The sequence below is a fragment of the Leptodactylus fuscus genome, chromosome 6 (genome assembly GCF_031893055.1).
Source record: "Leptodactylus fuscus isolate aLepFus1 chromosome 6, aLepFus1.hap2, whole genome shotgun sequence".
Lineage (NCBI taxonomy): Eukaryota > Metazoa > Chordata > Amphibia > Anura > Leptodactylidae > Leptodactylus > Leptodactylus fuscus.
This window is the reverse complement of record NC_134270.1, coordinates 157,232,867-157,258,604: the sequence shown is the minus strand read 5'-3', so window position 1 is coordinate 157,258,604 and position 25,738 is coordinate 157,232,867. Positions and strand designations below refer to the sequence as shown.

The window sequence follows — 25,738 nt, the reverse complement described above, 5'->3', positions numbered from 1 at the left end:
TCGCTATAGGAACGGAAAACAAAAAATAACACAAGTGCCAGATCTGTGAAACGATAGATGAGAACGGAACACAATGAGCCCCTAAACTGTGACAGAATCTGTTATGTTCCCTTTGGCCAAATCTAAAATGGAGTTTCCGATGAAAATGTGAACTTATTCTTGGGGTTTTTTCTCATGAGCCACTGTTTTGTGTCTTTACAGGTCAATGTGATCTAAGCAAGGGACTAAAATTGATCAAAAAATTCACCTGGATCAGAGTGTGAGACCAATCATGATCTTGGGGCAACATAAGGTAGTTACAAAAATGAGCATCTGAGGGTCTACTGGGGTCACCACTGACCGGCCACCTCAAGCAAAAATATTTTCAAGCCATTATACACCATGGATCTATATGATGAATATAAGTTAGCCGAACATTTCAAAAACATCTCGAACAATTTCACCAACCATGTGTCCCTCACCGATATCTCCACCGATGATCTCATTGCAACCTCTGTCATTGGGATCCTACTGTCTTTAATGTGCGTTACTGGGGTTGTTGGAAACTTTTACACATTGGTGGTAATGTGTATATCTATGACCACATCCACATCCATGTACATTCACATAATCAACCTGGCCTTGGCGGATCTCCTGTATCTTTCGACTATCCCGTTTATTGTCCACAATAGCTTCGTGAAGGACTGGTACTTTGGAGAAATTGGCTGCAGGGTCCTTTTGAGCTTGGACCTCTTGACGATGCATGCCAGTATCTTCATCTTAACCGTAATGAGTACGGAGAGATACATTGCTGTCACCAAGCCTTTCGATACCGTGAGAAGGTCAAGAAGTTACAGGAAAACCCTAGCATGTGCCATCTGGATTTTGTCCTTCCTTCTGACCTTGCCTATGATGTTGATGATCCATCAAGAGGAGAGGACATTGGACAATGACAGTATAAGGAAGCTCTGCACACCCACCTGGAGCGATGACCATTACAAGGTCTACCTGACCGTCTTGTTCACCACCAGCATCCTTGCCCCAGGTGTTATCATTGGTTACCTGTACACTAAGCTGGCAAGAGCCTACTGGATCTCACAGACCAAAAGTCTCCTAAACAAAGAACTGCAACGCTCTCCGAAACAAAAAGTCATTCTGATGATCTTCATTATTGTGCTAGCCTTTTGGGCCTGTTTTCTCCCTTTTTGGATCTGGCAGCTTATACCCCTTTACAGCCATGGGGGCTTGAAAGTTTCTGATCAGACAGAAATCTACGTCAACAATCTAGTGACATGTCTCACCTATGGCAATAGCTGCATTAACCCCTTCTTGTACACGTTACTTACCAAAAATTACAAAGAGTATATCCGCAACAGACAAAAAGGAGGACACGGATCTCTAAGTCTGAAGGGTGGAGGAGGATATCCAGAGAACTCTGCAAAAAGAACGGTGTCGGGTGGGAGCCAACAGGGTACAGAGACTATTATAGTAAGCACTGCCAAGGTGGCTACTGCAAACCCCTCAGACACCAGCAGAGGTAACGTCGAGCCAAATAAATATTCATATTATTACTATAACTGTGCATAATATCAGCACAAATAATCACAATTGTAGTGTATTATATGATGCATTTAACAAAGGTGGGAATGGGAGTCCTAAAACCTTTTAAGCATCTGGGGTTCTTTTTACAGGATAAGTTGTATTTTTCAATGGCACTGTTTTGGGCTTCATATAATTTAGTAATTTTTATTTGGGGGTGCGGGGGAGAAATTCTGCCATAGTTTAGACACAAGAGTGAATCTTCAAACCATTAAAAGGATGTAGTTTTTTTGCAAGATAAATTGTATTTTTCAATGCCATTGTGCCATTCAATGATATATAATTTAGTAATATTTATTTGGGAGTGCAGGGGAGAAATTCTGGCATAGTTTAGACACTAGAGGAAATCTTCAAACTTTTCAAATTATGTGGTTTTTTTTTTGCAGGATAAGTTGCGTTTTTTCAATGGTACTGTTTTGGGCTACATGCAATTTAGTAATTATTGGGGGGAGACATTCTGGCATAGTTTGGAAACAACAGTGAATCTTCAAACCCTTAGAAGGATGTGTTGTTGTTTTTTTTTTTTTTGCAAGATAAGTTGCATTTTTAAAAGGCATTGACTTGATCTACATATAATTTAGTAATTATTATATGGGGAGTTGGGCGAGAAATTCCGGCATAGTTTAGACACGAGAGTGAATCTTCAAAGCTTTAAAAGAATGTGGTTTTTTGCAGGATAAGTTTTATTTTTCAATGGCACTGCTTTGGACTACATATAATTTAGTAGTTATTATATGAGGATTCGGGGGGAAAATTCTGGCATAGTTTAGACACAAGAGTGAATCTTCAAACCTTTAAAAGGATGTGGATTTTTTTGCAGGATAAGTTGCATTTTTCAATGGCATTGTGTAGGGCTACATATAATTTAGTAATTATTATTTGGGGGTATGGGGATGATATTCTGGCATACGGTAGTTTAAAAACAATAGGGAATCTTCAAACCTTTGAAAGGATGTGTTTTTTTCCAGGATAAGTTGTATTTTTTAATGGCACTGTTTTGGGCTACGTATAATTTAGTAATTATTATTTGGGGGTATGGGGATGAAATTCTGGCATAGTTTAGAAACAAGAGGGAATCTTCAAACCCTTAAAAGGATGTGTTTTGGTTTTTTTTGCAAGATAAGTTGTATGTTTTAATGGCACTGTTTTTGCTACATATAAACAACATTGAATCTTCAAACCCTTAAAAGGATGTGTTGTTTTTTTGGGTTGTTTTTTTTGCAGGATAAGTTGTATTTTTCAATGGCATTGTGTTGGGCTACATATAATTTAGTAATTATTATATGGGGAGTTGGGGAGAAATTCTGGTACAGTTTAGACACGAGCATGAATCTTCAAACCATTAAAATCTTGTGTTTTTATTGCAGTATAATTTGTATTTTTCAATGGCATTATGTTGGGCTACATATAATTTAATAATTATTATATGGAGGTGAGGGGAAGAAATTCTGGCGTAATGTAAGCACGAGAGGGAATCTTCAAACCTTTAAAAGGATGTGTTGTTTTTTTTTTGCTGGATAAGTTTTATTTTTCAGTGGCCCTGTTTTGGGATACATATAATTTTGTAATTATTTTTTGGTTACGGGGGAGAAATTCTGTCATAGTTCAGAAACTCACCATGCTGTATAGATGATATATGTTCATTTTATGTTATGGGCTGTTATTATTAAGGCAACACCAAAGATGTATAGTTTTCTTTTTTCTACAATAAAGCTGTTTTTATGGGGAAAGTGTGTTTCATTTATTTAGAAGTTTTTAATTTTTAATTTACTTTTCTTTAGTTTCTTCCAATTTTTTGCTAATTTTGCACCAAAAACTGTGACTTTTAGGTTTTTACCACCTTTGTTGAAAAGTGCATGTGATTGGATGGAGCTTTACAGGAGTGGGCACATGTGCCATAGAGTGGGCCATGCCATAGAGTATACAAATCTACCAGTCTTGGAATAAGTACTATATAAAACTGCAATACAGTGCCAAAGTAAGAGCCGTAGAAATGAAATAATGCAGATGTTTCAGCAAGTCTGAAACTTAAAAAAGTGGATATGTTTAAATTTTCTGGTTCTATACAGACATATGTGTCCCCATTACTAGTAGTGTCTTGCATATATATAATTTATATAATTTAGGGTTTTGTTTTTACGGTGTTCACTATGCGGTAAAAATGACATGTTACTGATACGCTTTGGGTCAGCATAGTCACAGTGTTTCCTTTTATTCAGTTTTATATATATATATATTTTTTTCACTTGCCAGATCCAATATGACTAAGAACAACTGGACCTCGGGATTCTCTCTTACCGTCTCCACAGTAGATTTTTCACTTCCGGAGATGATGTTCCCATAAAATACCAACAGCGGCAAATGTAGAACAAAGTAGCTCAAATATGGACATTTGTGCCGGTGACCGCTGCCTCCAAGGAGGGAACCAAAAGAACTCTTTCTTGTTTGGAACTGCAACTTTGAGGCTCGATTTAGAAGAACCTGGCATGTCGTGTGTTAAGATATGACATAATATCACCACCCAAATCTCTTCTAAACCACTTGTATGATAGGCATAGCCTGACACTTCGGGCTCTCAACACCAAGGTTGCTCTGTTTTTACCGTGTACCCCTCAACCACCCTCCGTTGTAACCCAAGGACAGAGAATCCATCTGGTGCAACCTCCATTTCATTGTGGTACTGATCCATGAGCCGACAGATTTTCGAATACATGGCACCTCTACCCAAAGTCTGGAGTGCTGGTGGATACTACAGGTTTCATCTTTATACCATTGTCCACTCCTACCAAACTTTCCAGACAACCCCTTTAATACTGTGTATGGCTTTTTTCTTTATCTTTTTCATCCTTCTAGGCTTCTGTAATTTAAGAGAGCTTGTAGTTATTTTGGTATTTTTATACACTCTGACTTTGTGAGGTTGTCCAATTTGTATTGCTAGATATGGCTGCCTTAATACCATTTATGTGACATATGAGTATGTCTTTGGAGTGGCGAGGAAATCCATGCAAACACGGGAAGAACATACAAACTCCTTTCAGATGTTGTTCGAACCCAGGACTCCACTCCTGCAAGGCTGCAGTGCTAACCGCTGAGCCACCATGTTGCCCGGAAGATTTTGGCTTTCTGTGGTCTGAATGACATTCTAGTACCTTTTTTTTCAATTTTTTTGTTTCCTTAGCTCTTGGGGAATTTCTTTCACTTACTGTGGGTTTTACTCTCAACATAAGGTAAGATTTTAGAATGGTCTCCATTTGGCAGGATCTACAAACAAGCTTTGTTGAACTGGAATTCAACTTTTGTCATGAAGGTGAAGGGTTAAATGGATCGTCTGGCAGGGTAATACTTTTTTTTTTTATAAAGGGCTCAGCATAGGTTAAAGGCAGTCTAACCTCTCCTCTATCACCACCATGTAACAGAGCACATTACAGTCATAGACAACTCACCTCTATGTGTAGACTTGGAGAATAACTACTTTGAAGTCCGGGGGCGGGTCCTCACCTCCCTGAAGCACTGCTCTTGCCACTTATACCTCTACCCTCTTCTGCCCTCGTCACCCTGTTTGGGGACAGTTGATCCTTCTGCTGCTATGATATTACCCGTCCTGCTTGAGCAGCAAGAGCAGTGCTCCAGGGAGCTGAAGGACCGCCCTCAGTGCACCAACTACCTGATTTGCATAAAACTATATAGGTTTTTTTTTATCTTCAAATCTATGAAGGTAACATCCATAATAAAAGTGTATTGCTTTTTCCTTATTACTATGTGTTCTGTAATATGGTGGCAGTAGTTGAAAATGCTTGAAGAAGGTGATAGGCTCCCATTAAAAAATAAAAGTAGCAATACTCACCTCAATGACTACCCTTCATTGTCATTCTGATGTATTCTGAGTACCCTGCTGGTCTCTACTTCCTGGTCCTTCTCGAAACAAGAAAAGACACTCAGTCAGTCATTTCCTGAGGTGGGTCACCATAGCTCATCCCACAAAAAACAAGCTCTCTTTTATTTACATTGATGGAAAATAAAATAAAAAAAAATGCTTGGTTCTTATACCATACCTCCAGTTATAATCAACCTTTCATAAGCATATAGTACAGGTGAATGTAATAAACTTTGTAATGTATCTTATTAAAGAAATCTGTTTCCTTCTCCGCTTTTCAGGAATTTACTTTCTCCATATTATTCTATGAAGAGGGGAGAGGGGGAGAAAAGACACTCAAATAATTGCTGCTTTTTTCAATCTGCTATTCTAATCTATTCTAACACTGCTAGGTTGTAGCTAAGAGGCTGTGAGTGCACAGAATGAAACAATAAATCAATTACCAGCCAGAAGGAGAGTCCTACTCCACCCCTCTCTACTCCATGGGGCTACCTGAAAGAAATATAATGTAAGCAAGCAGTCAGATTGAAGATAGGGTGCAGGTTTACACCAATTGGAGGTACACTTTAAGGATAATAACAGGCTGGTCTTTAAGGGGTTCACATTAGTCAGGAGTATCATAAAGCAATGACTTGCATCACATTGTCATATTTGCCTTTGTATCTGTACAGTTAGTTTTCTGTTCTGTTTTATGGTTAAAGGAAGTCTTCCCCACCAAGATCTCCTCTAGGCCACTTCTATGTTGTGAGGCCGGTTAGGGACATAGTGAATATAATCTGCTAATCCATATACACATGAACTATTTGGGGTATCCTGGGCATGGCCATGCCTACCCGAGCACCTGGTACTGACTCGTAACAAGATTGACAGGACCCCATATGGATTAAAAGTCGATTTTTTTGCCAAGTTTGCACCTTGACACATAAAGGGCACATTCACTGTGTCAATAGCCGCCCCTATCACAGCATATAAGGGGTATAGGAGATATTTAGAAGGTGGTCGACTCCCTTTAATGTTATTACGACAGCCGCAGGAGCAGAGCGAGGTTACGTGTTAGATCAACAGCCCCTACACAGACACATACAGATCATTTATTATTAAAGCAACATGATCATTTGCATTTGACAAAAAAGCAATACCTTCTTTGTCCGATGTGCTCGACTTTCCAAGAAGTAGCGAAATCCACTCTGAACCTGTAGGGCTGTCTGTGCGGATTTATTTTGACACCTGTGAAGCAGGTGAAGATCTAGAAACTCCTTGTGCCCGACATCTCTTCCCCATAGTAGTAACAGTATACAGCAGGTCATATAGCGTAATAAGGTCATTGTCCGGACGGCATAGGATAAAAATAGCAAAAACTGGAATATTTTACATTGTCAGAGTCCGGACTTGTTTCTAAAGGGGTTATCACAAGATATATGTTGGTGGCATATAACAGTATGTGACTGGAGAGGGTCCGAGCTCTATACATAAGCTTTATCCTGAGGCTATACGATGGCATTACTGCCCCTATGTTCTAGCCATAAGTTGGGTTAGACATTGGTGACATGTCAAAGGAAATTGGCATCAAAAGGTGGCAGAAGGCGCAATTTAGTTGGATTTAGAAAAATATAGAGAACGTGTAAAGTGGGCATGAAGGGTCTTAAAGGGATTATCTGGTTCTAGTGATGGCCTATTCTTCGGGTACATAGTTACATAGTAGATGAGGTTGGATGAAGACATCAGTCCATCAAGTCCAACCTACAATCCCCTACAGTGTTGATCCAAGGGGAGGCCATCAATTCTTCTCACTCGCCATACAAACTGTAGCATCGAGTATAGGTACTGGAGCGCTGTCTTATTAAACTCTACCTAGAGCCATGGTGTCTAAGTGCAGGTCACCCAGGACCCCGCAGATCGAATATTAATAGTCGATCCTAAGGATACGATCAATACGAGAAACCAAAGAACTCCTTTAACCCCTTGCAAACCACCCATTGACCATATGTCCAAATGGTTGGCCATTGGCTCTACAAGGACGTACAGGGAAATCGGAAAAAAAGAATATTAAAATACCCCCAAAAGAATATTAATAAGAATAGGAAAAAATAAAATTGGCATAAAAATAAAGCCCAAGGAATCACCAAATAAGATGAAAAAATTATCTCAGTAACTCGGATGAAAAGAATGATATAAACCCTATCAAAGAACCCGAAAATGTGTCCGGTCATGAACCATGGGAAATGGCCCAGTGATGAAGGATTAGGAAAGATTGGGACACTCTGAGTTTGAAGGGACAATAAAACCCTAAATGTGTCTCGATAAAACCTTCACTAATAACATTGCTTCCGAAATGTAATGTCAGTGTGTTGCGTGCAAGTTTTGATGCAGATTTGTTTAAAGTTTTTACCCTCTGCCTTGCAAAAGATACACTATATGGCCAATGGTATGTGTACACCAGGCAGTGCGTCCATAGGAGGTTGTTGGACATCCCATTCACCACCATGGACTTTAGTTTACATAATTCTTCTGGGAAGGTCTACCACAAGGTTCATGTGCATCTTTGTGGAAATTGTGCCCAATATGGCAAGCAGTATTCCATTTCACACCAAAGGTATTGGATGGAGTAAGGCTAAGGCTCTGCATGAGTAAGTCTATGCCACACTCTTCACCCCATGTCTTTATGGTCCTCAATTCTGAACAGTCAAGTGGTAACAAAAAAAGGACTTTTACTGCACCAAAAAGTTGTAAAAATAAAATTGTCTGACGTCTTTTCATGTTGTAGTGTTCACTGTCCACTGTAATGAAAATGAGCCTGAAAAACATCTCCATACCCCACCTAATGTGACAGTAGGCACTATCATACCTAACAATTGTCCCAGATTGGGCAAGACAGTCCCAGATTTTGGGTGTTGTATTGTTGTCCTGAGTGGCAGAAAGTACGTCCTGGCTTCAACCTCATCTACATCCTCCCTGATGTATTATACTGGTGGGGGCCACAATGAGGGGGCATTATTTATACTGTGTGGGTAACAGTGACAGGGCATTATACTGGTGGGGGCCACAATGAGGGGGCATTATTTATACTGTGTGGGTAACAGTGACAGGGCATTATACTGTGGGGGCCCCAGTGAGGGGGCATTATTTATATTGTATGGGTAACAGTGAGCAGGGCATTATACTGTAGGGGCCACAATGAGGGGGGCATAATTTATACTGTGTGGGTAACAATGGGCAGGGCAATATACTGTAGAGACCATAATGAGTGGGCATTATATTGTGAGGACCACAATGAATGGGTCATTATATTATGGGGGCCACAATGAGAGGGCCATTATTCTTTGTAGGTACCACAGGGGGACGTGATAGTGTGTCATTGCCATTAAAGGGGCATCATACTGTATGGGGTCCCAAACAGACATGTTTTAGAATGGGCAGGACCATAAGGGGGCCACAGGTAGAATTGGAAGTGTAGCTTACAATAACCAAATTTATTGATTTTGCCCTTTGACAGCTGGGCACCACGTTTTCCAATTGGGTTGCGTTCTCCAGGTACCTGCCAAGTGTATCCATGAGACTGTCATCCCTCGTGACGTCTTCCTTACATCGCTCTCACCGTACTGTGCGGACAACGACGCCTCTCATGGTTTGACTATAATTTTTTATTAACTTTCAGGCACATACATACATCTCGTTGCTTTCGATAGAAATGTTTTAATCTTAGCGTTTGGTTCCAAGACATTATACCGTAGCTTACTTCTGTATTGAGTTTCCTTTATGAATTTTTTATTTTAAATACAGATCTAACATAAGAAAAACCTAAAAAATATTTAAAGGGGGTCACCGCAGATATAACAATAAGATGTACGTCAAAATGTGTAAAACAAAGAGGTTCAGTGTCAGTTTGCTGCTAAAGTCAACGTATAGCCTAAAAGAAAATGTACGTATCACCGAGACGAACAATGAGATGAAAGTCGGATTATTTTGGAGAATATTGGAGTAAAACGTTTGGCCATTCGCTTATTTCTAGCGCGTTACTATCTCCTTAATTAAAAAAAAAACACAAAAAAGACCAAATAAACCTTCTAGAACCTTCTTAAAAATACATCTTTAGATTTAACAGAAAAATATAAGACTATTTTTTTTAAAAATGAACCTGAAATTCCCGTGAATACATCATTTACACATCATAGGCTTCGGGGTAGACCCAATGAAGGAATTACGTGCATTTTGCTTCCCGAATAACCTAAACTTTGGATATCAGGCCATGAAACTCGCAAGAACATTTTTGTCTGAGAAAATGATTGAGTATCTATCTATAGTCTACTTTTGTTGCCTTGGAGGGTAGTAGACCTCCTTGAGGAGATCCAGTTGGTGTAGGGAGTCTTACACGCAATGCTCGCTGGGTAAGAAGTAAGGGGTCACCTATTGGCCATTGGAGAGTTGCGTCCAAAGCACCGATCTGCACGAAGGAGGGGCAAGAACTATGAAATAGATGTCTACGGTTTGGCTGGTTCCCTTAGTCATGTCTTAAGGTACAACATCTTAAAACTCCCGAGAGCTGGGAAGACACATCCTACGTGCACAATTGGCCTCAGAGCCAACAAAACCATCGGCACACTGGTGGTAGGATCATGATTAAAGTCTCTCCTTTCAGTGAACGCCATATTGTCTTGCACATTAGATAGAGGTTGGTTGAGGGTGGAACGATTGACAAATCAATAGTCATCTGTTGAATGATCATTACAGTGATGTAGCAAGACACATTTTAGTAGATACTGGCCATTGTAGATGTTCAACGTGAAGTACTGAAGTGACGTTCACTGTAGAGGGTCAAAAAATCTTTTACGTGATAGACCTTTCATGGATGGGTCATGTGTTGGCCAAAAATTTCATGGCCAACTTCTTCCCAGGCAATGATTTATCGGTTCATAGATTGGTCACCCCACCGATGATGGATAAAGCTGTCCATGCCTAACGTATATGGCCACCTAAAGGAAGACAGTGGTCTGCCATTTCCCTAAACATCTTGAGAATTTAGAAGAACCCATGCAAGGAAACTATCAGCTATCGCTAAGGCACCGATATTAAGCAGCTCTCATCATGCTCTGGTTCCAGAACAAAAGAAGAAGTTGTGACAAATGAAGAACTTTTTACAATCCTGTTTTTGGTGCAATCCCGTGAACAGCAGTCTGGGCTCCTATCTTGGTTATTATAAGAAGTAGACATGATAAGGTTGGAAGACTGAATTTCGGTTAGTGGCTACGTTGACATGTCATGAGTATATTAGCTGCCGATCTATATAAAAAAATTGCCAGAAGTACATTCCCAATGGAAGGCAGCCAGAAGAACAGAAGACAATACCTAAGGGCAGCCGGGGCACAGAGCGATAGGTACGACCACATGCTTATTGGGCATGTTCTCGATAGGGATGCAATAAAATGAAGACTAGATCTTATAACGGTATAAAAGGATCTATGCACCACTGAGTATAGGAATGCCTCTGGAAGCTTGGGGAGGGGTACACTACTTTGTGGTCCTAGCAGGTGGCTTAAGCTTGGTGTTATGTATAGGGTGATTGGTTGGATCATACGTCATCGTGAGGTCTTATCCTACCAGCATCGCTTGGTGTAGTAAGTGGTTTCGAGCATAACGTGTACAAAGCTAATCTTGGCGGATTACACAATGGTCGCCTTCACGTCATACATTCCATGGATGTGGAGAAGAGCAGAGAAACATAGACCCTTATCTACCCTGAACGAATCTGCGTGGAAGTTGTACGGCTCCACGTAACTCCACCTATATGGTCGTAAACCAACAATCTCACCCTGCCAAAAAAAACGTGAGTTAATCCCATATAAAGTGCTCTGTGAAAATCATGGCTGAGATAAGGAAACAAAGGATTAAGTGCACTCATATGGAGTGTGTAGTCACTCATTCAGAAGTCATTGTACTTGAGGCGAGCGGCCTATGAGCTATGTTAAGTGATGCGTCATTCCGTTCCTTTCGGTTTAACCAGTCTGTCTTTAGGTTTAGGGTAGCATTAGAGGCTTCCCGTTCCACGATACGTGTCAGGGCATCACTCCTGCTGAGGTGGAGGCTGCTGCTGCTGATGGTTGGTTGATGGCTCTCCGCTATTTGCTTCTGGTTCCTCATCAGAAACGGCTTCGAGGTGGTATACTTGGCGGATGGTGCGGGTAGTAAACTGAATGGGTGCCCTCCTAGAAGGCAAAGAGATTAGAACATGTTAAAAAGAGAGTATTGCCAATTATTTTTAGCATAGCAGCAGAGTAGATGAGGTTGGATCAAGACAAGGTCCATCAGGTCCAACTTACAACCCATACAGTGGAGATCCTGAGGAAGGCAAAGAGCCCCATGAGGCTAACACCAATTGCCCCATGTCAGGAAAGAAATTCCATCCCGATTCTAAATCCGGCAACCCTGGATCATCTCGTCTTCACTGAGAATGTAAAACCTGTATTATTTTTTTTATATTTTTATTTTTTTGAAGTTTTTCTTTACTCTATTTTCTGTACACAATTCTGGGGGCGGCCATCTTGCCCAAGTTTCTCCTCTACTCTGTTTAACAGCTTTTAGTCATATGCTTTACAGCGTACTCATGGCAATAATCAGAAATAGCGTGAAGCCAACTCACTGAGGTATATGGGTGTTTTCTAGGCGTGCTCAGTGCAGGTAGATAAGCTACGGCATTATTTATTATCTTGCTTTTGATGTAAATGAGGTTAGCGCTACAAAGAAAACCCTTACAGATTTGGCAATTGTCTGTCTATTATTAGGCTTGGTGGTCAGAGTGTAATACAATTAAAAAATCCATAGACAGTAGTGATATGGAAAAAAATATGGATTCCCTGTAAGTTAAATACTATAGGTAGATTTTTTGACATTTTTTTATGAGGAAGCAAACCAACCATAGGGCGACATTGTACAACATACAGCTGCACAGATTGGTGACATAGCCCCACTACCATTTACAATGACTGGGTATCTCTCCCAGCACCAATATTGTGGTTCATAGGGATACTCTAAGCCAAAATAAATGTGACCATAGAGACAACAGGTGCTGTAAACGTGTCACTAGTTAACATACTTTTGTCACATTAAAATTCAGTCTGATCTGTAGGCAGCATGTCATAGAGCAGCGGGAGCAGAGCAGATTGATATGTAGATATATGGGGAAATATTCTATATAATTTATCATCGTACCTCCCTCTGGGCTTAGGAGTCCAGTGGGAGGTTCTTCTAAGTAATTAATATTTTTAATCATGAGTAGGACCGCCCACTGGACTCCCTAGCCCAAAATGAACACAAATTTAGTTTAATATATACATTTTGATAGGGCTGCTGGATTTCATCATGCCCAATCCCTTTGTTCTCAGGGGGTGTAAGTCTCCAGTCAACCAGAAGTGTCTACCATTGGCTTAATCTCTTCTGTCCTATTCAGAAGACATGCATGCTCAGCCAAACCAAGTGTATTGGGAGGAATAGCTAGACTCTATCTATCTATCTATCTATCTATCTATACATATATATATATATATATATATATCTTGTAATAAGAGGCAGTGCATGAATACGCCAGTTCTCTTATATGGGCTGATATTACTACAGCTCCTGGAATGTATGGCAGATTTTTCCGTCCACCATATGGGATCCTATCCAGCTGCGGTGTGCACATAGTTAATATGAGTAAACTGTAACGTGCGGGTTTCGGGCACCCGATGGGGCACTGATAGCTCAGCAGGTTATACACAGGGAGCTCTCTGTACACGGCTCGCCCCCATTAATAGCGCTGCCCAGGAGGGGGCCTGCCGGTCTTGTCGGTGGCCATAACATCTCTGACTTGTCAGACAGGGATTCCTTTGTGCTCCCGGCCATCGCGAGCACCTGGGTTGTAATAAATTTGGACAGGTTTTTATTTTCTTTCGCCGTGCGCACAGCTATGGAGAGACACAAGGTTTTCAGTCATAAGAGAGGGACGGGCCGAGCACGAGGAGACACAGCCAAAACATGCCAGAGGTTAAAGGGCAAAGTAGCAAATAAACAGCAGGTTCTCTGCACCCGCTGGGTACGGAGGACACTTCACATCAAAGCACTACAAGGGGTTAGTTGTGCCTTACGGCCAAAATGCAATCTCTCTTATGGAACTCTACGAACTAGGAATAATGAAGATTATACTATTAGAGATAATACAGGATAACCCCGAGCTATTAGTGGTAGCGAGGTGAGGTATAAAGAAGGATTGCAAGCAGTCACTGAAAATGCTGGATTGTTGCCACAGAGGGAACCAGTCTAGTCTATAAAGGATCCAGGTAGAGAGATCTATCTGTATACACATCTAATTGTCATGTGGGAGGAGCTCTACAGTATCTGGCTCTATACTAATAACCTTTTTTTTTTCTCCTATCAGTATGTCTTTGTAGAATGGGAGGAAATCCACGCAAACACGGGGAGAACATACAAACTCCTTGCAGATGTTGTTCCTGGCGGGATTCAAACCCAGGACTCCAGCGCTGCAAGGCTGCAGTGTTGCCCGAAATAGTAATAACCTAGAGTGATGCTAGCTATTAGGCTGTGTTCTCACAAAGGAATTTGGAGCTGATCTTAAGATAAATTAACTCCAAAAATGAGCTCCAAATTCCTCCCCGATTGTTTGCAATGGGAGGCAGCGACAGACGCTTAGGTTTTTAGGATGCCGATCGATAAGAATTCCGCTCCATTTTACGATCCGTCACTGATCATGTGACCTTTTCTTATCTAGGCTAATCACCCCCTACTCTTTGTGTACTGCCCCCTACTGGAGCCTTCATAAGTCATCACTCTCTATGTAAGCAGCTTCGCATAGGGAATGAGCAGGAGGTTGCCATACAGAAGAGCACTAGGCCAGGGGTGGCGCTGAATCGGTAAAGGGATGGGGTCTAGACTGAGATGCAGAGAGTGAAGGCTCATGGGAACTGTAGTTTTTAACCTTAATTTAAAAGTAAGAAAAACTAAATCTGCTATCCAATGAAATGCACGGCAGCCCAGCGCGAAGGGAGAACAGCTCGGTGCTCGGCCTCAATACAGCAGGGACGTTGGAGAGATCGCTCGGTGAGTGTAATGCAGCAGGTAAAGCAAAGTCAATCTCACACAGGTCATGCACATACACGTACTTGCGTTGCTGCCGCTCTAATTTGCTGTTATCGGAAGAACAGAAAGAAACGGTAAAAGGAAAAAGAGAGTGGTAGTTAAAGATTTTAGGTTCTGATCAAGTCTTCATGAGATCCACACACATTACACTATCGGAAACCTCACAAAAATCATCCTCGGAGATTGCATAGGTGGTATGTATAGGAAACATCCGAAGACGGAAAAGGTGGTGGTTCAAGATGTCGGAAGGTGAAAGTTATGAATAAATTGACAACTGGGCGTCGCCAGTTGGGGCGTGCTATGCACGTTTTTTTTTTAATGTAGCCCCATATATAGGGATCACAATATTATTTTTTTTCCCTATCAGTATGTCTTTGTAGAATGGGAGGAAATCCACGCAAACACGGGGAGAACATACAAACTCCTTGCAGATGTTGTTCCTGGTGGGATTCGAACCCAGGACTCTAGTGCTGCAAGCCTGCCATACTAACCAATGAGCCACCGTGTTGCCCCACTGTGCTATGCACAGTTTGACAATGTCCAATCAGATGGTAGAGAAGGGAAATAGTAACACCCAGTTGTCAAATTTTCAGAGTAATATTTAGGAGGAATAACAGAGGAACGGAACAAGAGTTAAGGGCAAAATGCTCCAGAATTGGTATTTACTTTAAACCCCTTTGGCGCTGCTCACAGAATTTGGTCTATCTGACACCCAATGTGCCAGTTTTAGGTCAAAGTCAATTTTGTTATCCGAAATCTATGAGCAGCGCCGGAAACTTTTAAGGAGTCTAAGAATCCTCAGAAGTCCGAGATCGACACGTCTCAGATCTATAACCTATAAGATTGGATTTCCAATTTACAAAGGGAAGACCTCTCCACCTTACCTTAACCGGCTCCTTAGTGTTGACACCTCTCGGTTCATGGACTCTGCCGATTCCGTCACGTCTTCCAGTTCCCTCTGCAGTCGGCGGCGGTTGGAGTTCGCTCTCGATGCCTCTTCTTCCGCTTCCTCCAATTGGCGTTTCAGCTGCTTCATGCGGATGTGTGCTTTCTCCAGCTAGAAAAGTAAAGGCTCTTTCTTATAATCCATCTCTTTATTGCAGACAGGCCTGAATCTCTAGATGTCTCCCCCGAAACACATTCACGTGTGAGAATAAACGTGAGCTGACCTGATCCTTGAACTGATCGGCGTTCCTCCTCTCTTCCTCTACTTGGATGAGGACTTCCTTTAGCCTCTTCTCTGCACGCCGCACCAGCTTGTTAGCCATAACTCGCTCCCTGGAGAAAAAAACAGATAATGTAGATGTTAAATTCGGATATTGAAATTTTTAATTAAATTTAAAGAGTCTTATTCAAATTTACTAAGGGAAATATCAAAAAAATTGTAAACTTTACTTTGTTATTGCTAATTGAAGGGGGCCTGTCTGAAGTTTTGGTGGTCCACATGCAAAAACAAAGGGCCAGAGGCTTTAGCAGTGCCCCTTTGTCTCTGCGTGGGTCTCCGCCGGGGGCTGACTTGGCCTCTGTATAGACATGTACTTTCTATGATGTTTACACCCCCATACACCGGCCACTTGGACTTGGTTTACTGGCCCATAGCTCGAAATGCGTAAGCCTTAATATACTTGAAGTCCAGTAAAGTGGTCCAGAGAGGGCTGGATATTTGGGTCGATACCAAGCGCGATGCCCGCCTCTCTGCCTTTATAGGACATATGACAGTGGTTTTCCAATTGGGACACCCCAATGGCCGCCTGGCATGTCCTGTACTGACATACGTACTTGTATTTGGTGACTGCCTAAATTCTACATTGGAAATGATAATCATTTTTTATTATAATATAATATGGGCCATAGTGACATTGGTTTTATCATCTTCACTTCCATCCTATAATGCAGGAGCTTAAAAATTCCAACAAATGACAGTCTAGAAAGTGACAGCTGAGGTCGGACCGGTTACTATGGGCCACAGAGACGTCTGGGACAATAGGTTCACTTACTTTGATTCTTGCTCCATTTGCTCCTCCAGCTGAGCGATCTTAGACTCCAGGGATGCAATAGCGATCTTGTACTTTGCCCTGACGGAGGAATCCATCTCATTTAATTTCACTTTGAGCTCCTTGTTTTGTCTCTCCATTTGCTGACGCGCGTTTTCTGCCTTCTGCGAGAAGCTCCTCTCTGCCGCCAGCTCGGTGGTCATTGTCTCCACCTGTTGGAAGTATCCGGTACTGTAGTAGTGTATATGACCGGGGTATAGCACAGCTATTCGGGTAGGTGCAGACTCAAACAGATATGGTGACTATTAAAGGGAGTGTGTGATATCTGCAGATGACATTGCACCCAATTATCGGATGCTAACCACAGGGCAAAGGGCCACCAAGTAGACGTACCCACGAGACACTTGCCAGCCAGTCAGGCCAGGAGATACCCTATATCGTATGTGGTGACAGATTCCTTAGTATATAAGAAATGGTGGCCGCAGACTGACAGATAGATGTGCACTGCTCCTCTTGTCATGTCTATCGGATTTGCAATGTCACCATTAAATACTTTTCATGTGCAAACTATAATACCCCTACGAGAACCCAAAGCAACTTAGGGGACCTCCCGGCCTATATGGCTGGGAAGCACCTCGTGGATATGTCCTCTTGGCCAAGGGGAACCATGGTCTATAGCTGAATGGTGATTCTTCTATGGGTATTTCATTGGACGACATTGCATGTCTGATCATTATTATTATATAGTATATATTGGTATTACTACGGTAGTATCTTCTCTTACCTGTATGGTATATTTCCTATATCTATCATTAAGCAGCTCCATATTACTCTGCTCCTCATCCAGCTCCTCCTCCAACTGAGCGATTCTGGCCTCCAGTGCACGCTTCTCATCCAAGAGGGCCGATCTATAAGAAATAAAATTCAGGAGGTTAATAGTGGAATCTCTTGCAATGTATGATATTAGATGTACTGTATATGTAACATGTAACTTAAAGCATACCTCCAGTTATAAACAAATTTTAATAAATGAATAGTAGATGTGACTATAAAAAAACGATGTAATACAGTATATCTTATTAAGGAGATCTGTTCTCTTCTGTGTACTAGCAGCCACTTATCTACAACCTAGCAGTGTTAAAAAACAAGGAATAGCAGAGTGTAACAGCAGCAGTGACTTCAGTGTCTTTTCTAATTCCCCTCTCCTTAATACACTGATATAGAGAATGTAACTATCTTAAAAGTGGAGAAGAAAAGAGAATTCTTAAGATATAGATGTTTGAAGCGGTAATGACAGCCTCTTCAAGCAGCTGACTGTCAGGGGGCCTGAGCGTTGGACCGCCACTGATCTTCAATTGATGATAGAGTCAGAGATGGAGTGGCTGCAGGAGAGGCAGAGCATAGAGACATCCACTATATCCAATATATAGGGCTCTAGGGGGACCAGGGTGTAAATTAGTAACAAAGCCTATCCAGCGAAGGAAATACACCGGTTATCCTGGATGACCCCTTAAATGAGAGATGAAGTTGTGTAACCCTGGAAAACACGTAAGCACATACTTGCCACTGACGCCATTAGCCAGTTCATCCGCCAGGTCGTCTCTTTCCTGTTGAGCTTGTCTTTTTGCCCGTTCGGCAGCTGCCAAGTCCTGTAACAGTATAAGTAAATGTATTACAGGTCATCCTTACTATATGGCAAACAACAGAAGACCAAATACCAAGCATGGAATTCAGCTTTGATGATGGTAGAAAAATTTTAGAATACTTAGTTGGGAAATGGACACCCTAGAGGTGGTCGGTACAAAGAAGACCTTTACAAAAGACCAGGGGAAAGACATTGTGTGAGGAGGAAAGAAGAGTAAGACATCTACATGGGGAAGGGTTCTCTACAGTTACAGAATGCCCTACCCCATGAGGTAGTGAGGTTAGATCCTACGTCAGCATTCAATGAAAAGCTAATGACCAATGATATGGATGTATATACAAATGTATATAGTCAATGGGCGGTCAGCATTAGCTTAATCTAGGAATGAATGATGGTTTCCAGACTTAGATGATGACACCTAGACATGTGCAGTCAATGGGCGATCAGCGCCAGCTTAATCTAGGAATGAAATAAGGGTTTCCAGACTTAGATGATGACCACCTAGACATGTGCAGTCAATGGGCGGTCAGCACCAGCTTCATCAAGGAATGAATGATGGTTTCCAGACTTAGATGATGACCACCTAGACATGTGCAGTTAATGGGCGGTCAGCATTAGCTTAATCTAGGAATGAATGATGGTTTCCAGACTTAGATGATGACCATCTAGATATGTGCAGTCAATGGGCGGTCAGCACCAGCTTCATCTAGGAATGAATGATGGTTTTATCGTAATGTATGTAATGTAGCACAACCAATTTACTGATCTGACCACAAACCTCTTGTAGCTGGAGAAGTTCTGCTTCTAAGCTCTTCAGTCTCTTCTCATTCTCCCTAGACTGGATGAACATTTCCTCTCGAGATGATCGCGTCTCCTCCACTTCACGCCACACTTCTTTCAACTGGAGCTGTAATACAAGTCATATCTACCGTCAACTACATACTACCATAAATATACTAAGGCCACACCATGAATGATTGTATCATACAATTCTCCTACTTATACAACACACACGAAACATATGGATATTCAAGCACCTTATGATAGGAACTAAGGAGCTCTAACACAATCCAGAGGGAAGGAAACCATCCAAGTTATGGCAGTAACTAGTGAATGTGTGTTCAGTCACCTGTAGCTTCTTCAGTTGTTTGACTGCTTCTTCTCGCCCCTTGTTAGCAGCATCAATTTGACTTTCCATATCCTGAAGGTCCATCTCCAACTTCTTCTTGCCAGCTAGAATTTGAGCCTTCTGCTTGCGTTCTTCATCCAGCTCCACCTCTAGATCTCGCACCTACAAAACAAGCAGCGAGAACGTTGAAGTCATATAAATACATGTGCAGAATACAGTAAAAATATGGATGTGAAACTATAACGCACCTGCTTGAACAAGAGCTTCTTCTTCTCATCATTTGAGTCATCGCGGTTCTGGAGATCCCTGTCGAACTGCGCTTTCATGGCCTGCATGTTGACTTCCAGACGGAGTTTTCCATCTTCGATGGCCTGAAGTTCATCCTCTAGTTCTTCTATCTGGGTCTTCATTTCCTGGACTTGTTGCTCCAGCGCTCTTTTAGCTCTTTCCAGTTCGTGAACCTGTAGTGGCACATTTTATGGTTATTAAATTTTAGACAATATCTAGGGAGTAAATCCCATAGAGGCAAATGTCATGGCAGGTAAAAGAGAGGTCATCTTTGGTTTGCCATGTAGAAGATTGGGAATTGGCCTATGGGTCATGAACAAGTCATAAAGAAAATACTAACTCCTTCTGAACTGAATGACAAAATCAGACACCTTAAGGGGGTGATCAAAGGAAGGAAGTTGACACTGAATTTGATGCAGAAACCACCTCAAATTCCATCTGAAATCTGCCTTCCATTCATTTCATTGGGAGACAGTAGTATTTCTTCAGCTGCTAGAAAATCTGCCGCTCGTTCCTAAGATGGATTCCTCCTGAGAACTCCCATTGAAATGAATGTGAGGCGGACAATAAACCTTTTCAGTCGGCATGGAATTTGTTGCGGAATTTGTCAAAATCCGCTCTCAGAATTTGGCCCGATAAAGGTAAAATACAGTGGCACTCTTCTCCAAATTTTCTTCAAATTCAACTCAATTCAAAAAGCAGCTTCAAATTCAAGGTGAAAATCCTCATTAGTTTTTGACAAACAGAAAAAATTTGCTTAGAATTCCTGAAGCAGAAATTCAGCCTCAAATTGACAAATTCAGCACTATAGATGAGCGAACACTGTTCGGATCAGCCGTTCCGAACAGCATGCTCCCATAGAAATGAATGGACGTAGCCGGCACGCGGGGGGTTAAGCGACCGGCCGCCGGCAAAGTGTATGTGCCAGCTGCTTCCATTCATTTCTATGGGAGCGTGCTGTTCGGAACGGCTGATCCGAACAGTGTTCGCTCATCTCTATTCAGCACCAAATTCCTAGGTATGAACACTCCTTAGGTTAGATTAAACACAACAAAATCCCATTTTTTTTGGCGTTTTTCACTGGAAAGGATAACAGTGTGATAAATTCTTACATTCTTGCCAACATCATCCTTGGAACTGATCAGGTCATCCATTTCTGCCCGCAGTAGTTTGTTCTGTCTGTCGAATTCATCCTTGAGATCGAGGGCTTCTTCCAATGCTCGGCTTAGAGACAGAGCCTTGGTTTCCTTCTCCCGAGCTTCTGCCTCTGCTCTATCTCTCTCCTCGGCGTAGCGGGCTGATATATTCTTCTCTTCTGCCAACATCTAGAAAACACACAGGAACATTCTTCAGTTGATGGATCTTGAAGATGCACAGACAATGGAAATCACGTTATTATACGTCATTGTATTTACCTGGTCGAACTTTTTCTGTTTCTTCTCCAGGTTGGAAACAATCTGCCGCTGATGATCCAGATCAACCATAAGGTCGTCGAGTTCTTGTTGCAAGCGATTCTTGGTCTTTTCCAGCTTGTCATTGGTTTGATGCTTCTCCTCGAAACGCTGTTGCAGTAGCTCGACCTCTCTAGCTAATTTCTTTTTGGCGTCTTCCAAGTTCTCCACAAAACCTCCATGTTCCTCCATCTTCTTCTTGGAATCAATTAGCTGAGAAGAATAAGACAAGGTCTTTCACACTGTGCACGTCTCTTGGGTTAGTGATGAGGTCTACATGCTAGATCTTACAGAATAGGTTCTAGCTCTAACTTGTTACCTGTTGTTGCAGGGCCTGAAGTTGACGGGCGAGCTGGTTCTTGGCTGCCTCTTCTTCCTCAAGGTTCTCCAACAGGTTATTTTTCTCATCTTCCAATTGTTTTACTCTAGAACTCAGGTTGAGTTTATGTCTTGTCTCCTCTTGCAGTAACTCCTAAAAGAGAGGCGACAAGATAGGTATAATAGGTAAGACGGATAAAAAATATAAAACATATACAGCATTATATAGTAGACAAGGAAGTGCGCAATTTACGGTGGATCTGTCAGTACATTGTGCTGCCCTATGTGAGGATAGCACAGAATGGGGACAGGTCTGCTCTCCGATTACGCCAATTACTAAATTTGGTGCCTCATTGGTTGGTCTTGGCCCTGCTATGAGCTGACACAGATCTGCGCCATCCTCCAGCCCAAGTTATAGTAAATCTGTTGGTCTATAAGAGGTCCCATCCCTTCTGCTAAACCAGATACACTTTCCATGAAAATACATCTACTTTTCTTGCCTTGAAAAGAGGAAAAGTTGCAAATTTTACCGCAAATATGGCATGCGACAAAGTTTGCAACTTTTTCACACCATAAAACGGGTCTTCCTAAATGTCCCCCAATGTGTCTTTGAAAGCTCGTATTAGTCAAAGGATACTAATGGACTTGACCCCATGCCATGTTGCTCTTATATAGAACTGCATAGACTGTTAGTTCCGAGTACCTGGGCATCTTGTAGTTGTGACTGCACCGTAGACAAATCTTTGGTTAGTTTGATGGTTTTGCTTTCTGTGGATCCTAAGGTGCCCGACACACCATCCAGTTCAGCCTGTGGAGACAATAAACACGTGTGAGAAGGCGATATCCTATAGTCACTGGGAACCACTATATCTTGGGTCCAGAGCCCCACTTTCTTCCTCATGGCAGTCCTAAAGCGGCAGGGCTCAGCCCCTCCTCTTTAAGACGTCTATAAACACCCTCGACATAACAAGATCTTCAGCCTTACCTGTAGTTTTTGTAGCTTTTCTGCCAATTCGGCCTTTGCCTTCTCGCTCTCGGCGACTCGGACCTGAAGTTCAGACACATGTCCTTCTAGTTTCTTACGCTTCTGTTCGGAATCTTGTTTTGCACTATGAAGATTTTTGACTTCCTTCACTAGGTCGGCGTTCTCGCTTTCTAGTGTCTGTTTTACTTTCTCCAGATTCACTTTGAACTGAATAAAACAAAAAAAATTGCATGTCATAAAGCCGGCCATATACAATATATGTATCTCATATGAACCCATCAACTCTAAGGGGACCAGCCAATGATCTCATGTGTACGGTGTCGTCCTGGCTCTCTGCGATGGCAGGTTTTGAGAGAAAGGAGTATAGGGCATGTTCAATTTCAATATGCCCATTTCTCGATACTGAGGGACCAGAAAGAGGTCTGACAGACCCTTCTTCCCACTCAGAACACGTCCATGCTCAGTCTAGTACGACCACCATAAATACAGATTGCGTGAAGAGAAATATATGGTCATAAACTTTTTCCAACCTCTTTAGATCATAACATATATTGTAAGGGGTTTTCTGGCCCCCAGTATCTGCTTGGAGGGGGTACGACACCCAAAACCCTGATTTGGCTGCCTCTGGGCACCGGAAGCCACAGTGACTGATAGGAGGCGCTGCAGGCCTTAAGTGGTGGCCATGACATTTTCATGGTGTTGGTCACAAACAGTTTGGCGGTGCCCTGACTCTCGTGTATCTGTCCTAGTCCTTCCTTTATAAGACACTTATTCTCAGACTATATACTCACCCTCCGTGACTGCTCAAGCTGCTCTGAGAGGTCCTCCAGAGCCTGCGTGTGGCGCTGTCGCATTTCCAAGACCTGAGCCTCGTGTACTTTTGTTTCTTCTTCAATGTTCTTCTTGAGATCAGTCACTTCTTGCTCACGTTTTGCCCTGGATTAGAAAAATTATTTAGAAATCATAAATCATTCAAAAAATAAAAAATAAATAAAAAAATATAATATATATATTTTATTTATTTTCTTAAAGTGACCCTCTAACCTCGAACTATAGTTTAACTATCTATTACCTATGTAAAGTATACTTACCTGGTGCCCTCCGTTTCAGCGGCCATGTCCTTGTTCCAGAGATGGACTCCTAGAGCCCTCCGTCACAAAATGGACGCTGGCATCTTAAGAAGCGCTGTCTCACTACAGGCATTACTAGAAGATTGCTGCACACAGGATCAGCCTGAAGTTACTCCTGCATGGAAAAGCTATGCACAAGCTGTGTCAGCACTGATCCTGTGTGCGGTGATCTTCTAGTAGTGCCTGGGGCAATAAAAGATTGGGATGCACATAGCGCCACCCCATGCCACTGGAGGGGTTGAGGGGCTTGTCTGTGATTTCAATGTGTCCAAAGATGGGATTTTTGTAGTGACAGACAGATATACATTAGAAAAATGATGGCTGAATGCACAGATTTCAGCAGGGCCAACAAACCATCTGGGCAGATAAGGATCGGGCTCTTAGATTTTAACATATCCGACGCCCTTGGTTCTCAAGGAAGATAAGCCACTGCCTGAGATGTCTTGCTCCTCTCTCCTAATTAAGGACACATGTCCCTGGGCTCATCAGAAGGAACAATGAGTGAATGGGGCTGAGCTGCAGTACCAAGCACAGCCTCTATGCAATGTACGTTGCTGTGCTTGGTATTCAGTGAAAAGGCCGCAGTGTTCAGGTGAGTGGTCTTCAACCACTACAATGGTGAGGGTGTACCCCCAGGTGTAGGCCAGCAATATGTAAGGCCAAGAAACCCCCTTTAAGCTGCATATATATATATATATATATATATATATATATATATATATATATATATATATATATATATATATATATATATATATATATATATATATATATATATATATATATATATATATATATATATATATATAATATATATATATATATATATATATATATATATATATAATATATATAATATATATATATATATATATATATATATATATATATATATATATATGTAGATTGTGAGCCCCATATAGAGATCACAATGTACATTTTTTGTCCTATCAGTATGTCTTTGTAGAATGGGAGGAAATCCACACGAACACGGAGAGGACATACAAACTCATTGCAGATGTTGTTCCTGGTGGGATTTAAACCCAGGACTCCAGTGTTGCAAGGCTGCTAACCACTGAGCCACCACCGTGTTGCCCCTTTAAGCTGTATACATGGTGAGTTTTACTTTCCTGTGCTGCTTTCCCTTTCCAAGCTTGCTGAGTTGGCAAACTCAACCTTGCGCACTGTAATATCTGGGTCGGGTGCTTTCTCCTAATAAGACACACCTCTGGACAACCTGCAGCTGCATCCCCCTCCTACCCCTTTACTGTTTGCATTCTCTAGACAGATTTTTAGAAACTGTGTATGTCAAGTTGATGCAACCTTCCCTGACCAGATACAGTAGAGTAAAAAAAAATGTATACATTCACGTATTCTATGGATTCATGCAAAAAGAACAAAAATAAATCTAAGTAATGATAAAAGATAGATAATGGAAGGACATGAGTGTTATTCTTATGTGGATGTTGGTGTTGGGGCCCTTGTGCCACCTCTCACCTAAGTTCTTGCTGTGCGGCAGTAGAATCTAGAGTGTCCTCAAGTTCGGACTTCAATGCTTCCAGCTCTTCGCCTAGGTCCCGGCGCTGCTTCTCTGCTTTCGCACGAGCCACTCTTTCCGATTCCATGTCTTCTTGGAGTTCTGACATCTGAGATTGGAGCTCGCGAAGCTGTTTCAGTAAACTATTCTTTTGGCTCGCCTCTTCTTCAATCCTGCAGAGGGAAGACAAGACCAATTGTCATATTTAAGACATAACGTGCCCATGCACATTGGATGAATGTTGGACACACTTGACAATTTTGGAGGGACCACTCAAAAACTTGTATGGGGGTGTCTCACCCAGTGGGGGAAATAAGGATCGGACAATTCAATTTTGTCATAGCGCCCAAGTCACTGGTACATGCTCATGACACTAACATGAAGGTCGGGAGGGCTAGCTGTGAGTCGGCCAGGTTGTAGGTATAAGTAAGACCAGACATGGTTACCTAGCCAGGGCCGCTTGCAGCTCTTCTTCCTTACGGGCCAGTTGTTGTTTTAGTTCCTCAATTTGTTGTTGGAGCTCTAAGATCTGATCCTGTAAATCTGAGGTTTCTCCGTCCAACTTCCTTTTCATTTTTTCCATCTCTTGTCTGCCCTTTTCTTCTTTCTTTAGTCGATCTGTCATTGGATTTATACATTATACTATGTGGCTACAATGGAGACCATTCTGTACTCATGACCAC

At 41.8% G+C, this 25,738-nt stretch overlaps 2 protein-coding genes across 9 annotated transcripts in view; one reads left to right on the top strand and one right to left on the bottom strand.

Moving 5' to 3' along the window:
* Positions 1-381: 381 nt before the first annotated feature.
* LOC142210106 (urotensin-2 receptor-like) lies at positions 382-1,566 on the top strand. Its single transcript, XM_075279132.1, has one exon. The coding sequence runs from the start codon at positions 382-384 to the stop codon at positions 1,564-1,566; it is 1,185 nt and encodes a 394-aa protein (XP_075135233.1).
* Positions 1,567-9,075: 7,509 nt separating this feature from the next.
* LOC142208876 (myosin-10-like) overlaps positions 9,076-25,738 on the bottom strand; it is a 75,563-nt gene continuing 58,900 nt past the window's right edge. For 5 of the 8 annotated variants that reach the window (XM_075277687.1, XM_075277681.1, XM_075277680.1 and 2 more), the window contains 18 exons: positions 25,502-25,673; positions 25,016-25,228; positions 23,180-23,324; positions 22,389-22,595; positions 22,107-22,211; positions 21,405-21,557; positions 21,050-21,298; positions 20,747-20,959; positions 19,595-19,807; positions 19,347-19,508; positions 18,996-19,124; positions 18,133-18,221; positions 17,357-17,480; positions 16,576-16,784; positions 15,748-15,856; positions 15,463-15,635; positions 14,602-14,625; positions 9,076-11,652 (listed from right to left, as the gene is read on the bottom strand). In XM_075277687.1, coding sequence (XP_075133788.1) covers positions 11,511-11,652; positions 14,602-14,625; positions 15,463-15,635; positions 15,748-15,856; positions 16,576-16,784; positions 17,357-17,480; positions 18,133-18,221; positions 18,996-19,124; positions 19,347-19,508; positions 19,595-19,807; positions 20,747-20,959; positions 21,050-21,298; positions 21,405-21,557; positions 22,107-22,211; positions 22,389-22,595; positions 23,180-23,324; positions 25,016-25,228; positions 25,502-25,673 — 2,831 coding nt within the window. In that variant the 3' untranslated portion in view covers positions 9,076-11,510. The remainder of the gene's footprint in view (positions 11,653-14,601; positions 14,626-15,462; positions 15,636-15,747; positions 15,857-16,575; positions 16,785-17,356; positions 17,481-18,132; positions 18,222-18,995; positions 19,125-19,346; positions 19,509-19,594; positions 19,808-20,746; positions 20,960-21,049; positions 21,299-21,404; positions 21,558-22,106; positions 22,212-22,388; positions 22,596-23,179; positions 23,325-25,015; positions 25,229-25,501; positions 25,674-25,738) is intronic. The other 3 variants (XM_075277682.1, XM_075277686.1, XM_075277685.1) reach the window with 1 other exon arrangement.

What these genes read in the sequence shown, in the direction of transcription:
- LOC142210106 (XM_075279132.1), top strand. Translation starts at nt 382, where the DNA reads ATGGATCTATATGATGAATATAAGTTAGCCGAACATTTCAAAAACATC.